This window comes from Siniperca chuatsi, linkage group LG17, assembly GCF_020085105.1.
Source record: "Siniperca chuatsi isolate FFG_IHB_CAS linkage group LG17, ASM2008510v1, whole genome shotgun sequence".
In the NCBI taxonomy this organism is placed as follows: domain Eukaryota; kingdom Metazoa; phylum Chordata; class Actinopteri; order Centrarchiformes; family Sinipercidae; genus Siniperca; species Siniperca chuatsi.
The window spans coordinates 6,981,836-6,998,099 of NC_058058.1; the positions used below are offsets into that span (position 1 = coordinate 6,981,836).

Consider the following 16,264-nt stretch of genomic DNA (forward strand, 5'->3'; position numbering starts at 1 on the left):
TAAAGATATTGTTGTGTGTTAGGAAACAACAATACCTCTGTCATTCGAGAAAATACTGCTGCCAGGTGTTCAGGTAAAGAGGGGAAAGTGCCCCAGGTGCATTTCTGAGTCGCCCCTCAAAATTACAGCCAGTGTGTGAGGATTCTTTCTCATGTTCAGCCTGGGAGTGGCTGACGGTAACGCCAGCCGCTGTAACTCGTGGCCACTCCTCCAAACTCTTTTGCTTATGCACACACACTCACACTTTTCCAGGACTCAGTAAAACACAACAGACACATACACAAGCTAACACACACACTTACACACAGTCAGAGCTGACGTGGGCTGAGGTCTGAGCAGGGCTCCTTCTGGAACAGCTGGTATCCATCTGTGGTAGCCATTGCTCTGGCTGCTGCTTCTTCCTGCTGTTGTATGCACCGTGGCTGGCCCGAGAGCACACAAACCGGCCCACTGCAACCCATTCATGAGCTCTGCTGCAGTCACACTCTGGGAATCAGCCTGACTACAGATAGTGAGGCTCTACTGGTGACAAGCAGTGTGCTCACCAGCCTTCAGCATGGATATCCTGACAGCCTGGGCTGTCACTAACCCAGCTGTGGCCCGGCTCCTCTGGGTCCTAGTTCTGGTGCTGGCCACCCTCCTGGTCTGGCTCTTCTTCTTCTGCTGCTACAGTTGGAACCAGAACTCCTCGTCCTCCCTGGAGAGGTACCTGGCAGGTAGGTGTCATCCCCCCTCCCCCGCCCGGTGGGTGTGTGGAGGCCTAAACAAGACTGATGCTGCTTACTGTGAAGTTTTAACTTTAAGTCAGGCTCGATTTTACTAGGAGGAACACTCAGTTTTTTGTTTTTTTTCAAGTCCAGTAATTGTAAATTGTTAGTGTTTCCTTTCCAAGACTGCAGTATCCACATTTTCCACAAATTGCCAGCTCTTGTTGGCTCTGACTCCATTTTGTGGTTTGGAGCTGTTCTGATTACTGTTTAAGTGTGCTTTTACCCATGTGAGAGGATACAATGGGTCTTTCATACACATTAGTACAATAAAACATGTTTATTTTTAGGACGTTGCTGTGAGCCATCACAGGCATACTTTTCCATCTAACTAAGAATGTGAAACTACGCTTTAGTGTTGTCCCACCCTCCAGAATGTGAGCCTAATAATATGTTATAAATTTGACAAGACGTGACGTCATGGGTCAACATGCAGCTCAAGCCTACAAGCTACAGTGATTTGCAGAGTCATGGTAACCTGCATGTCACTGCCGTAAACCATGACGCAGGTCCTCTCTGTCATCTCTGCTATACTATACACATTTTAGAGCAATGTCACTTTTACCACTTCATGATAGTAGTTGAAATGATGATGAATGACCCATATTTTCTTGTGACTGATGGGGTGTTGTCAAACTATTTTGTTCCTTCTAAGGTAATTTTTTATTTTTATTTTCATACAGTGACAGCAAAGCGCTCCAAATCTAAAGCTCCGACTCAGGTGAGAAAATCTATCTAATAAGAGACTTTGTCTGTTTTAATAAACAACTCCTTCATTTGCAACAAAAATGTGAACACTTCATGCCTTACATTCCTGTTTGACCATGACGGAGTCCTCAAAGTGCAGTCTGCTTTCATTATCGCATTAGCACGTCAGTTCGTAATGCCTGCTTCAGACTTCAGAGGTCCTCCTTCACTTCATTTTGCTCAGTTTCCTACAACCAGCCTGCAGATGAGAGGAGCACACAAGACCAACATGCTTGACAAGTTCATTATTACTTATTCAGTGTACTGCACCATTATTATTTAGTGGTATGACGTGATTATATGTCTCTGCCAAAGTGTTACATAAATTTAAACCTTGTCACATTGTCATGCCAACATTATGCAGTATGTTAGTAGTTTAAATGTCATGTTTGTGTGTCATGACTTGAGACCATATTGGAGGATGTTATCAAGGTTTCATCAGGACTCTTAATTTAATTCAGGACTTAATTTAGTCACTGTCAAAACTTGAATTTGAGCATGTAAACCTAACGTTAACTTCTTTTGAGAGGTCCCTCAGGTTTTAAAGCAAGATTGAGATTAGACCAACAGAGCACTAGTGGATTTGGCCCTGATTGGTACCTCTTTGGAAACAAATCAAGGACTGCAGTTGAAAATTAGCCAGCTGGCTAACACTGGCACATTTACAGAAATGTTGATTACCGCTCTCCTTATAAATAAATTTAATTAAATGCTACATTCTCCAGTTTTCAATATACCTGCCACAGTTTTGGAGGTAAAGTCAAAAGTATTGAACAATAAAAACTTACTGACCTGATGATGGCGCTAGATGATAAATTATTACAATTCATCCTGAGGGGAACACAAATATCTGAACCAAATTTCATGCCAATCCAATAGTTGGTGAGCAATTTCACTCAAAACCACTATTGTCAACCTCATGGTGGCGCTAGAGGAAAAGTCAATGGATCACCAAGTCATGAGGTCTGGGGACCATGAATGTCTGTTCCAAATTTTGTGTCGATCCATCCAGTAGTTGTTGAGATATTTCAGTCTGGACCAAAGTGGTGGATTGACTGAGAGCCACACAGCTTGCTAGCATAGCTTATTGTTGCTGACTTGTGTAGAACAGTAGTGATTCAATCAGTGGTGGAAAGTAACATTACTACTAAAGTACATTTACTCAAGTGCTGTACTTAAGTACAATTTTGAGGTACTTTACTTGAGTATTTCTGTTTTACTCCACCACAATTCAGAGGCAAATATTGTACTTTTTACTCCACTACATTTATTTGATAACTTTGATAACTATTATAGATTAAGATAAGACTTTAGTGTTCCCTGGGAAATTCACAAGCTACCCAGCAGTATAATAAGTAATTAAATGAGCTCCACCTTTACCAGCTTCAACACTGAAGTGATGAACACATTAATGCATCAATAATTATAATACAATAGTATATATTATTCTGAAATGGGCCATTCTGCATAATGACTACTTTTACTTTTGGTACTTTTATTTAATTATATTTTGATGCTAATACTTTTGTACTTTTACTTGAGTAACATTTTGAATGCAGGACTTTTACTTGTAACAGAGCATTTCTACTCTGCAGTATTGCTATTTTTACTTAAGTACAAGATCTGAGTACTTCTTCCTCCTGTGGTTTCAAACTACAGTATATCCTGTTTTAACATTTGATGTTATATTCATTAATAGCAGGAAGTGATGCATTTAATGTTTCCAGCATGAGCAACAATGTTTCTTTATGAATACAGGATAGGGGAACTGGCATTTTATGAAGCACAAAACAAAGTACATTGTTCTTATTCAAAGACCCATTTGAACAACACGCAACATTGGTGCATCTACTTCAGTTCGTGTAGCATACAAGTCATACAATATAAATGCAAAATGCCTATGTTAGGGACCCTCTTCAGCTTTAGCCCCCTCTTGTCCTATCTAGTGTCCCTGCAGAGGACATTGTTTATATCAATCCTATATAATCAATGTACTGTAATATAACCTCTCAGCAGCTGCAGCTTTGTCACGCGGGCATTTCCATTATAGGTGGGCTCATGTTAAACAGAGATCTGTAGCTGTGCTGGCCTCACTCAGTGTGTTTTATCACAGTGATCATGAGTGTTGTTACACAGTAGAGAAGCACTGTGCAGTCATTGTGTGTGATAAGATTGAGAGGCTCTCTGAAGTGGCTCCATGCATGAAGCCCTTTGTCTGTGTGGCACTAACACAGCAGCAGCCAGTGTATGAACAAAGAGACATGTGAGATCTCTGTCTGAAGAACAGAGCTACACAAATTCATTTTTTTATTTTTTATTTGAAGAGGCTCTTGTCCTTGGCCATTTTTTTCTATGAGATGCTAATCTCGGTTACGTGCACTTAACGCTACTTCTTGAGAGTGCAAAGCCTTTCACAATGGTTACTCTCTGTTTTGAGGAAGACTTTTGTGTTGAAATTAGTGCCCAAATATCAAAGTATACAACTATGGAGAACCACAGATCTCATTGTGGAAAAAGTTAAATACTGTATAAGCGTTCACCTCCATGTCTTAAAAGACTGGGCAGAGGTTTTAAAGGTCAAACTATGATCAATTTGTTGCAATAACTTCTTTAAAAGACAATAAGAGGCCGTGGGAGGGGCGTCCATGAATATTCCCATCATGATCGGCGTGTGCTGGTGGTTCAGAGGTTATAGCAGAGCCGAGTGGCCTTACATTTCTATCTGTCACACTGTGCGATATGTGAATGATTTCATTAAGATTGCATGTGATTTTCAACAACTGAATGAAAGAATGGTTTGTTCATTTTTTGACAATGGAAATGTCACTCACGCATTCTGTCGGTTTTAATTCATAGCAAAGAAAAGACTATACAATCACTCTTTTCAAAATATTGCATTCCTCAAAACTCTCAAATGCAGATTACTGCATCGTAAGATTAGACATAACTTTATTCGATTGACAGTTCATGACTCCTCCTAAAGCCTGCTGAGAGGTGACTAACAAAAACAGCTATGGATATAGAAATAACTGTAATTTGACACATAATAGACTATACTGGATGAACATTGGCATTAATGAATCTTAAAATATAGCAGATCCACGCTATTATCATGTCAATTGAGAACTTACCTTTCAAAAGTTCCACAGTTTGCATTCAATTACACTATAAGATTTTTCACTTGGGTGCAAAAAACTCATTTGATGTAGTTATATTCCTCTTCAAGGAATTTCAGCACCAGGAAAAACAAACCCCCATTTGTTTACCTGACAGCACTAATCATAATCAATGGCCTCTGAATGAGGAAGCTTTTGTCCGGCTCAGTCAGTGCATGCCAGATATCAGGAGCTGCTATTTTCCAATGGTGAGATCTATAATTGGAGAGCAGTCTTTCCCCAAAGCAAACTTTTAATTGAGCCTTAATTTTGAAATAAAAACCGAACTTGGTTCTATGCCGGACGGTGGACGTTATGTTAGTGATTTTGTGTTTTTCGTTCCAAAAACTGTATTTTTGGTAGAATGGTAAAGCCTCTGAAACATCATGTTGTAGCTAAAGTTCCCCACTGAAACCTTTACAAATAAAAATCATTATGTCAGAGAGGCTGCTGCTTAAAGCTGATACAGTGGCGGAGACAAATCTGCTATGATGATCAGGTTACTAATAACGATAAATTAGTAAAGGCATCATGTCATTTCAGAGGAAGAAAAAGCCCAAAGAGAAGCCAGTTGCTTCGGTCAAGTCAGAGGAAGTTGTGGCGAAGGAGTCTGTGGCCCTTGGACAGGAGCCACCGTGTCCGGCAGTGAGGAAAAGGAAGAGACAACCTCTTAAAGTCGGGATGGAAACTGTGACTGGAGTGAGATCACAGAAGGTGAGGAATGTTTCTCCACTGTGTGTCATCAAGGCCTCATTTCCTGAGGCACACTTTTAGTTCAATTAACAGTGATGATTTTGCTTTGCAGTGGTATGAGTGGGTGCCTGAAGAAACACAACGGACTGTTTCTTTTACCAAATATTGCAGTTTGTTAATTTATTGTGGCAATAAAGGCAGTGGATTCATAATATTGATTTTTACCCAGGTGAAAGGAAATACTTACGGTGCGTATTTTCTCAATGTGCTTATAATATCTGAATCATACAGCATTAAGTGCATACTAAATGTCTTACTTTGGAACAACTTTAAGTTAGTTAAGTGTTCTTTTAGCAGTGCTTCAGCTCTATTTAAAGCTAATAAATTCGAACAACTTTATTGAAATTTAAGTTTTAAATACCTTTTATCTAGTATTTATTTAAAACATCATATAAATGTGTTCCGTGGACACTTTGAACATAATATCATCTCATTAATAGTGCCTTACTAGAGTTCTCAACATGCTCCCGAAGTATTAAAACATAAAAGACCAAACTTCAGGCCCTCCCGTGTCGAGGAGCAGGAGTATTTGGAGTCATGATGAAAAGCCTTTATTGGTTACATGGCTTGTTCAAGAGTACGTGCGTTTGTTTGTTGAGTGCATCTCAAGATTTAGCCACTGAACACATCACTATCTATAGGGACCTGCTCCTAAAGTATGGTGCATATTCTCTCTCTGCTCATTTAGTGATGACAGTGTTGTCATTTAAAGGGTTTTAAAAGTTGGTGGTTTCTCTCACTTTTAGACTACATCTCTTACAATCTGTTTTTCCAACACCCACATTCCTCACCAGTGACCCACATCTTATTTTCCAGGATTCCTTATTCAACAACAATGATTTGAAGTGATTCACGTGATTATAAAATGTTTTACGTTTATTACCACAGTAATTATAACATGTATTAACTGACCTGGAACATCCTTCACCTTCTTCGGAGCTCCACTGCTCTCTGGCTTCATGAAGCACTTGGTTGATCAGATTGACCCTTCAGCACAATGGGTACAATGATGGCACAGACACTGGCATTCAGAACTGATGGCACGCATCGTTTATGAATACAGGAATGGGCTCAGAGTGGGATTGAGCCAACGCTTCACCTCCCCCCAGCCCCCGACTTCTCCATACCCATTGATTAATTCTCCAAGTGGGAAGCGAATGATGTAGTAGGGCCACACAAACAGGCAATCTATCATTCATGGTGTTGTGATTATGTAATGGCTCAGCATGACAGTTTTTAATTCGACTCAGTACAACTTGGCCCCATTTGGAGCAAAGAAGAAACATGAAAACCTGACAGAATAAACAACTCGCAAGGCAAAAGGAGACTAAATGGAACAGATTTCCTGATTAATAGCTGTTTGTTTGCATTTTCATGACGTCAAAGTGCAAAGCGCAGGCAGAGGTCAGCTGGCAGGCACGCTCAAACACATACAGTATACAGTAGATGTAATGAACTGAATTTTTAAATATACATTGGACTGCCGCTAACAGCAGTTTCTCATATTTACTGTCATTTTGACATGATTCTACATTCAAGAGTCACATAAATCACTGAATGTTAATAGGCATGTTAATCACTTTAATTAGCAGCATATACACGAATCATTGAGGAAGAATTTGATGACCCAAGGCTATTTGGGAGAACTATTTTTTGTTTTGTTTGTTTTTATACGTCATAATGTATATATATATTTTAACTGGACGAAAAAATACTCAACACAAGGTCCAATTTCATCCACATTTCATGGATGGAGTTGCTCAGTTGTCATGGAGATGGTTTATTTGTCTGCGCTTTAGTTATTATCATTTGTCCTTAACATTATCATTAACCTTTGAACTTAGAATTACAAGGTTCTGTCTAGATTGAAGGCATTTGTCCAAAACCATCTGGCGAACATTATCAACTAAAAAGTATGTTTTTTTTTAAACCCCAAAAGGCCTTTTTTGTCCAGAGTACACAGGTAGGGATAAAAAATGTCATATCCCTTCTGTTAGTGTATATAGAATCAATTTAATGTACTGTCACAGCATCTGTCTCCATATGTCAGACAGATGCTGATCTCAGCAGTAGTGTGCTGGCATTGCCTCTCTTGTAACAGCATCCTAAAGGTGTGAAGTTCAAGGAAAGAGTAGAATTCCCAGTGTGACAGGGCGTGAGACGGTGTCTCCACACACTGTGACAGGCTATATAGTTTAATTTGACAAATGTTTTACACAACCTGAGCACACTTAGAAATCTTATAGACTGCATACCGAGAGTTATTTCCCCTCACAAGCTCGACATTAAATGCATTATCAAGAATAAAACTCGGTCTGAAGGGGGGAACGTGTGAAGAAGCCCCAGTCTCTGATTGCACGCTGCAATCAACCTGACCTGAGCTCAGTTTTCACATGCGCACCGAGCATGCAATGAGATCTCTGCACTCATCTTCATTTTAATGCGTGCCTGCCGTTTAGCGACAACTTCGCCTGTGCTGCTGTAAGGCATGCAGGCTGCGGGAGCAGATTCTTCCTCTCGGCTCGCCCTGCACCGGATCAGTCCAGGTCTGACCGGCTGAACATCCCACAGCCAGGATACTGCAGGACGCAGGCGCGACTCCCGCTGCGGCTGAGGATGATGGCTCTTTAAGTTTGAGCGGATCTAACTGGGACGAATCCGCCGACGTTATACTGCAGTAAACGGATTTTTGCGATTGTTTACCGGGGACCAAAACAACAGTAATCCTGGATATTTTTAGCGTGAGTAAACCAGGAATACAGATTATGTAGAGTTCATGTTTTGCCGCATCGCTGTTAATCACATGATTTAGTGTCATTTCAAATCCTGCAGATTAGAAATAATCCGACCTACCACCACTATGAGAGAATGCGAGGGTGTTTTTTTTTTTTTTTTTTTTTGCATCATCCTAACCTGTCAAACCGCAGGTGCACCTATTAGGTCGCTCATCACTGCGGCTCAGGTCAAAGAGCCTGATTTCAGGTGTGGCGATGCAGCGCAGCTCAGAGCCTGAACGGGTGCGATTTTGAGCTCAAGTCTTCCGGGAAGGATCCAGACTTGACAGCTTTCTCTGTCAACTGGTGATCAACAGATCCTGTCCTAATGAAGTCCATCAGTTGTTTACAGTTTCAAGGGGGGGAAGACAGAGAGAGAGAGAAAGAGAGAGAGGAGCCTCAGTCAGCTGTCAGTGTGATTCAGCCACTGTCAGAGTCTGTTCATACCAGCACACACCACTTAACTTTCTTCCATTTCCTGAGAGTTTCAGGAGCATGCTCTCCAATGCTCTTCAAGGTTGCCTGGTAACTACGGATCATCCTGATGCTTTCAGCTTGCTTGGATGCAGGCCATACGAGAAAACAAAGCCACTCTGAATAGTAATGGTTTAGAGACAGGAGATCAGAAGTGATGTCAGTAGAGATTGTATTATGTGTATTAATTGTCTCAAACTCAAAGCAGGAGATGCTTTCAGCACCTTACTGTATAGCAGCATGGTATTAGTGAATAGCTCAGTGCTCTGCAGTACAGTAATTAATTAATTCAGAGAGATGAAGAAGAGCCTGAGAGATCAAAAAGGCTCACACTTTGCTGCCTGACTTACTAAAGTATTCTGTATATTGAGGCTAAAAGGATTCATATGCATATGTGATCACTTTCAGTGGTGCCTCGAGGCAATCTTGAGATCTCTCCTTCTCTGCTGTGTGTATGGGCTTTTTTAGAAGCTATGAATTTTTAACACGATTCCCTTACTGTATGTCTCTAACCTTTAAAACTGCCAGGCCTGCATTTTCCTGAAGTATTTATACAGTATATTTTGTTGTATATGAAAGACTGGAGCCCAGAAGCTCAAGCTGAATCCAAACGCCAGTATTAGCTGACCGATCAAATAGTGGCCAAATGCCCATGTCTCCATTAAGATGAGTCAATGAACTGCCACAGGAAAGTATAATGTGCTACTGCTCTACTTTCAGAGGCAAACATTGTTATTAGTTTGTCTATGACATATTGAGGTGTAGCATGATACGCTGATCTCAAACTGGCAAACTTTTCCTGAGAAGAAAACTCCCACACAGGTTCAGTAATAATGTGTCATTATGTAGTAACAGATGTTCAGTGTCACACTTCCTTCACTACTGATGTAGCCGGTTGCCAGACTGACATCATGCAGTAAATGCACTCTGGAATGAGCTGCCGAATTGAATAAAGGTGTAATAATAATATAAGAAATAAATAGTGTTGCAGTACTGCAGTCCTAGCAACAAACAGTAGCCAGAAATAGCATTTAGCTAAATTACAACCTGAATGAAAAACTAACTGTATCTGATGCACTGAGGACATTACTCCTTGGACTTTGGTCCTGTCTGCTCCCATCCAATCAGAGAGGCTGTATCGGTGCAGCCAGCGCCCCTGTGGAGAGCATCCTGTGAGGTGGATGGTGACTCAGCTGAAAAGGAAGCTGGGTGTGTGGTGACGTTGTACAGTACATCAGCAGCACCTGCCCTGCTCCTCACAGCAGCTCTCTCAGAGTCCGGCCTCTGGGATTTTGGTGAAAAATACTCCTCCTTCAGACAGCAGTCTGAGCACCGAGCTGCAACACTAAACGTTTGTACTAACTACTGCACATTAGGTTTAAATATAGATGCTCCAAAATAGGGCTGGGCAATCATTGTATTGTTATGCCAAAATCTGTGAAACGTCTCTGAAAATTTCAGAAAATTGTAATTTAAAACTAGCTATTGGAGTTTTTGTTTTACATGTGTGAAGAGTTTTGTCTTCATAACAGTGAAACACAGTTATCTACATTGAACATCAACTTTATATGTGGCATTTGCCATATTGTGATACATTGATATCAGAAACAAATATCATACTAATATCATGATATTGATTTCAGCCATATCGCACACCAAAATAATTATTGAAGAATTTTTAGACTTTTATTATCTAAATATACCATACTATCTCCGGTATAACATGATGTTTTCTTCTAGGAATTACTAAGGATACACTTGGAGAGAGAGGGGACACCTGCGCTTACCTAGGTTACCCAGAGTGAGCCTGTCACTTTAAGAGAGCGTTGCATTATGGGTTGTTTGTAGTTTAATGTTAAGCTAGCGATTTCATACCTGGCCGTTAACAGGTGTTCTAGAGTCAGTCAGCCCAAAAAGTGTTAAGTCAGTTTAGTTGTAGTAAATTAACTACTAACGAGTCGAGTCCCAACGTGTTAACCTCGAAATGGACTTCACAGGTTTGTCTGTCACGCAACCAACTAGAAATAAAGTCATGCAAGAAGATGGTAAGTCCACAAAGACAGTTAGCGGTACAGTTAGCTAACAGTCAGAGAAAATCCTTTGGTGGTCCCAAAACTGACTCCTTCAAAAAGCTTGACACACTGTGTGAGAAACATGACTGAAAAACAAATTAAGTGCTGTTAATGTCTGTTAAAAGTTGCCAGAGCCTTTTTTTTTTTTTTTTTGTTAACTGAAAGCTGTTAAAATCACCAAACGGCTGATTTCAACTGTTAGCATGTTGATTCTCTCTTGAGATGGTTAAATATAAAGCTAGCTAATTAGAAAGAGCAGTAGTTTGTCATGTTTACACTTTTTTTTCAATTCTATTTTCCTGTAATTAACTTATTTGTATACCCTTGGTATTGATTTACTCTAGTTTTATTTTAGTGGGACAATACATTCAGTTAAGGATGGTAAATATAGTAATAGTGTAGTAATAGAGTTACCTTTTTTTAATTCAAAGTTTTTCTCATCTTCAAAAAGTCTTCATCCAAAAACTAGTGTCACAACAGCAGGCTTATCTTATATTTGGGCTAATGTGTTTTTGTATAGCTTTGTTCTCAGGCATGTGTCATGAAGGTCAAATTATTTTATTCCTGTAACGTTATACACTCAGCATCTCAGTAGCTCATCTGGTCTGTTTGAAAACAGGAAAACCACCTGCTGTTGTGATTTCCAGAAAAGTAAACCTGAATATTTTAAGGCCTTGGTGGCCTGGTACTTCTACTATCACTTGTTGATTATGTTGCCGTTTCACAATAACAATGCAGAACAGATTACATCAATCATAGACTTTCTCTGTTCTGTGTTCTTTGCTCTTTTTTTGATAGGTTTTGTGAATCCATGTTTGTCCTTTTCTACTCACTATGTCCATACAGACTATGGAGGAGGTGAAGGACAAGCCCAAGAGGAGGCCTCTGGTCAGGGCTGCGTCGGAGGAGAGCTCCACTGATCTGAGTTCAATAAATTACTCTCCGTCCCCTGGTGACACGCTGCCCTGGAACCTGCCCAAACACCATCGCATCAAGCGCTCCAAGTCAGCTTCTGGAGATGTGCTGGACCCAGCAGAGAGGGCCGTCATCCGCATCGCAGGTACGATGTTCACATAGTAAGAAAATGGAGGTGGAAGTGTCTCTGAGGGGGATGTATGTATCAACAGGCGGCCTTTTTAAGTTCTGCCCACTCTTTTTCTTTATGTTCCTGCTGTAGCACAGCTGCTAACACTGGCTGTTAATGCTCTCCTCTCTTCACTCTTCTCAACAGATGATCATATCGTTTTGGGGTGGCTTTGTGATAATTGTGATAACTGTGTTTGATCTGTGGTCCTCGCTGCGCCTGCTGGCATGTTGTGACTCTATTTGTGAACCGCTCATCATATCAGCTGTTGTCTAAAAAGGAAGCTGGAGTTTTCTGTCAGTGCTGTTGGCTATTGACTCACTGCTTTACTTCACAGAGCTGAGGATTTGTTGCATATGCTAACATTCTGTGTTTGTGTTCTTGGCAAAATCCGTAAAATAATAAGCTATGATGCTGCTGGCTGTTTTATCACTATCCTTAGTAATACTTGTGTTTTTATGCTATCTATTTACCTACATGTATGTGCAGTATTTGCATTGGCATTTGTGTATTAATTTCTGATAGTGGCAGACCTGTTTTCTTTTGTTTGCCGTGTGCATTATGATGCTTTCCTGCTGCTGACTGGTAATAAGTTTAGCCAATAGTGAATATTGTTGGTGTGAATTGGTTGTTGCTGTTGTTTTGGGGGTTTGCCTTGTGGGTGCATTGATGGGCTCATTTGGTTTAGGGATGTAAAAATGACTTGTTGTCTTGTGCACAGCCCATTCATATATTTATTTCCCTGTAATCTTGGCTTCATGGCTTTTGTCACACACAAGATAGTTAGTTAGTCTTGTTCACATTTTCTTTGCTGTTTGCTGTTTTATGAACCGCACAACAACATTTCATGAGAAGATATTGTCTGCTTCAAACGATGTCAATTTGCAGCATAGCTTCTGTGTATCAAACAGCAGCTGCTTTATGAGGTTGATTGTTGGGTTTAGAGCTATCCACCTCCAACCACCTGCAGTGGTTGGAGGTGCTTTAAAAACATTTAGTTTCTTTATTTAAAAAGAAACGTCCAGTTCCAAATTTTCATACATACTTTACACTACCTCAGAGACTATTGTAGGCAGAAATACTTTGCGTAACAACATTATTACCATCTCTCAATATGCTCATTTATTTTCCACAGGGTTGTTTTAAAACTGCTTGGAATATCTCATTATTTACCAGGGTCTGGTTCTGCAGCTCCTCCACCTCTCTGAACTGCACTTCCTGTGGTGGATGTTGAGTTCATACTGTCTCTACGGATCAAAAACAGCAACAGCGACCTCTTTCTCCCCCCTCCCTGGTCGTCTCTGATATTGATTTGATGGGGTGGGATACTGCAGCAGTATTGTGTGACTGGGTGTGAACACACAAAAGCAGCAGCAGGATTGTAAGTACGTCTGCAGAGCTGGTTGATGAGCTAGAGTTTAGGGCGATAGTGGGATATCTGGTTAATTTATTTCTGAAGATTTACATTTTCACTTAAATGTCCTTCTCATGACTTGCTGTAGTGTCTCTAGATGTGAGTAGGATGCTGGGTTCCAATGAAATATATTAGATAAAGGCAACTGTATCAATGTTGTCTTGTTGGATTGCTGCCATAATGGCCCTGGTCCGATTCATTAGCCTTGCGAGACACATACAAGGCTGGAACTGCAGCTTTATCTCACAACAAATGGAGACAGGGCCATTTGTTATCAAGCTGCAGACAGTTTGAGAGGCAGGCAGTGTAGGCTGATACTAAATAAGATGTCAGTAAGACTGTTTTTTTAGCTCTCTAACATGCTAGTTTATTGATCAGATAACTGTGACTCTTGACTGTAGCTCTGTTGATGTCGTCCGTACAGAGTGATAGTGATAAAAACACACAGTAAAGTGCTGGTTACATAAATAAACACACTGTCATAGACTACACAGGTCAGCAGAATTGTAGAGAGGAGGGAGGGGAGTGAATGATCCTGGTTCAGCTTGTCATGTGTGTTATAGCCATGGCTCATAACGACCACCAGGCCTAAAATATTGAATTAATGAATGTGTAAGGGAGTTATTTACTGGACCCATGAGGTGCTTTACATCTAGACAAACATAAAAACACTAATCCCTTATTAGAAATGACTGGAATTTCAGGGCCCAGAAAACTGAAATCAACTGGAAAAAACACTGCAAATGCACCAAGTGAAACTGGTTGCACAAATGCAACATGATTATTAGCCAAAATTGTAAATGAGTGGTATAATTTAATTCACAATTTTGTTTACCTTACTGGGTAACTCTTTCCCAGTGGCTACTTTTTATGCATGGCCTAATCCATGTGATGGTCATAGCTGAGTTAAAATCTTATTGAGGTCAAGGTTTTTAGCCATTTTAGCATCATGGCTCTAGGGATGGCAGTGTCGGTCTGTCAGGTGGTCCAGACTGAATTATCTCCACAACTATTGGATGAATTGCCATGAAATTTGGTACAGACGTTCATGTCCCCCTCAAGAAAAATTCTAATGACTTTTGCCAGCAAGAATATATGAAAGGATACCTCCTCCCTATGTCACATATGTTATTTTATATAGAGGGGGAAAAATCTAAATATACAGTACAGTACATATAATGCTGCAGCTTTGAGTTTGCACAGAAGGCGAAAAACAAAATGAAAGCAGTAAGATGTTTACATGCTATAGAAACCCATTAAATATAAGCAAGAAGAAGTGAAAAGTAAGCCAGGTACTCCACTCGGTTTTTTATAATTAGACTGTTATATTTTTAAAGTTTATTCTCACCAGCTTCCACCAGTGCTGGGATGTTTTTATTGTGTTTTCATTTCTTATCATTGATTACATTTTTAACAGTGATTGGAAGGCATTTGAATAGTTTGAAGGTGTATTGTTTGGAAATGCATACCGTTGATCAATGACATTTAAACTCAACTGCCTACACTAAAAGTGTACATCTTTGTTTGCTCTCAACAGTGACCAGACAGACTGTCTGAACCCGCCCTTCACATAATATTATGCACTCAGTCTTATTACATAACCCTTCAGCTCCGTGATGTCCCTGCGATGTCCTTCATTTCATTTTGCCAGTTTCTGTTATGCCTGGTATCTGAAACATATGCCCTCAGAGGAATGGATAGCTTTTTCCCCCCATAGGTGCTAATGAGATCATAACTTGGGTACAGCTGTCTATTATCAACAGTGTTAGAAGCATCATTGTTTATTGACAATGTTCTGGTATGGTGATAGTATGAACTCAGTGGTGTCCATAAAGATTGGCTGGTTTTTGGTCCGTTGTTGGTTCCTGAATACACAAAACAAAATATAGTTTTGTTTATATTTCTTTTTATAGGAACTGAACTGAACTGAACTGTGATCCTGTTTCTCAGTGAGTGATACAACATGACTCATGCTGTGTCATGGCCCCACGGTGTGGGAGAGGAGTACAGTGTTATTGCAGTACCAGTGAATCTTTGCACATTTCATCCAGGAACATCGCTGAAGGGTGTTTAACTTCACCAAACAGAGAACAAGAAAATGCTGTAAGATAAGATAGAATAAGGAGGGAACAGAAAATTGGCTTTTCTCTTTTGTTTACTGTGAAAGTACTCCTGTTTTGTCAGTGTTGTAACTATTAGATTGATCTTATTCTTCCTCCTGAATTAGATATCCTTACTTAAGGTTAGACTTACTGCTCAATTCTCTGTTTTAAGAGAGACATCCATGTTCAAATTGTACAGAAAATTGTCTCACGTACATCTTAAAATGTCATGCTTTAGTTTCTTCTTTGTTCTCTTTTCAAGGAACACTGAGTCGAGAAAATGTCTTAGGCTCTGCTCGCAACAGATTCAGATAAATTATTCATAACTGCTTTCAGCGTGGGGCTTTGTGCAGTTTTTGTCAGAATATTGAATTGTGGATCCATTATTGATTTTTACATTTTACAGTCTTCACTATGGCTGCTTGCATCAGCACTGTGTAAGGATATCTTTGGGACCCTGAGGTACTCTTGTGTGGCTGTAAAGTGCAAAGTTTTGTTTCCTCTGTCTTTCATACACCTCTGTGCTGTTTCTTTTTCCTGAAGCTTGTCTTGTCACTTCTTGTAAGTTGTTTCCAAATAAGGAAGACTGCCTTTGTACTTCCAGTGTTAACAGATAATGCATACCTACTTTAAAATGAGGTGAAAAGTACCTTACAGTTACATGCTTTAGAGTACTGTTTACCTCAGTGATCAAACTCATGCTCATGATGCAGGGCAGAGGGGTTTTTGCAGTATACATACTGGACACTAGAGGACAGTGTCCAAAGATAAAGTGCAGTGGAGCGTGTCTGCATGCTTCTGAGTCCCTTTGAAGTGTTCCTGCTAACAGTATGTATCTCCTGTCATGAACCATTCATTTGATTCCATATTGCGGACATTTGTGTACATTTCTATATGTAGAGCCTTATAGGACTACATGTGT

General features: G+C 40.1%; 1 protein-coding gene across 7 annotated transcripts in view; it reads left to right on the forward strand.

Moving 5' to 3' along the window:
- The first annotated feature begins 288 nt into the window (after positions 1-288).
- pleca (plectin a) overlaps positions 289-16,264 on the forward strand; it is a 109,178-nt gene continuing 93,202 nt past the window's right edge. For 6 of the 7 annotated variants that reach the window (XM_044171567.1, XM_044171569.1, XM_044171570.1 and 3 more), the window contains exons 1-4: positions 289-716; positions 1,451-1,488; positions 5,213-5,383; positions 11,589-11,802. In XM_044171567.1, coding sequence (XP_044027502.1) covers positions 557-716; positions 1,451-1,488; positions 5,213-5,383; positions 11,589-11,802 — 583 coding nt within the window. In that variant the 5' untranslated portion in view covers positions 289-556. Of the gene's footprint in view, positions 717-1,450; positions 1,489-5,212; positions 5,384-10,568; positions 10,716-11,588; positions 11,803-16,264 lie in introns of those variants that run through there. The other variant, XM_044171573.1, reaches the window with a different exon arrangement.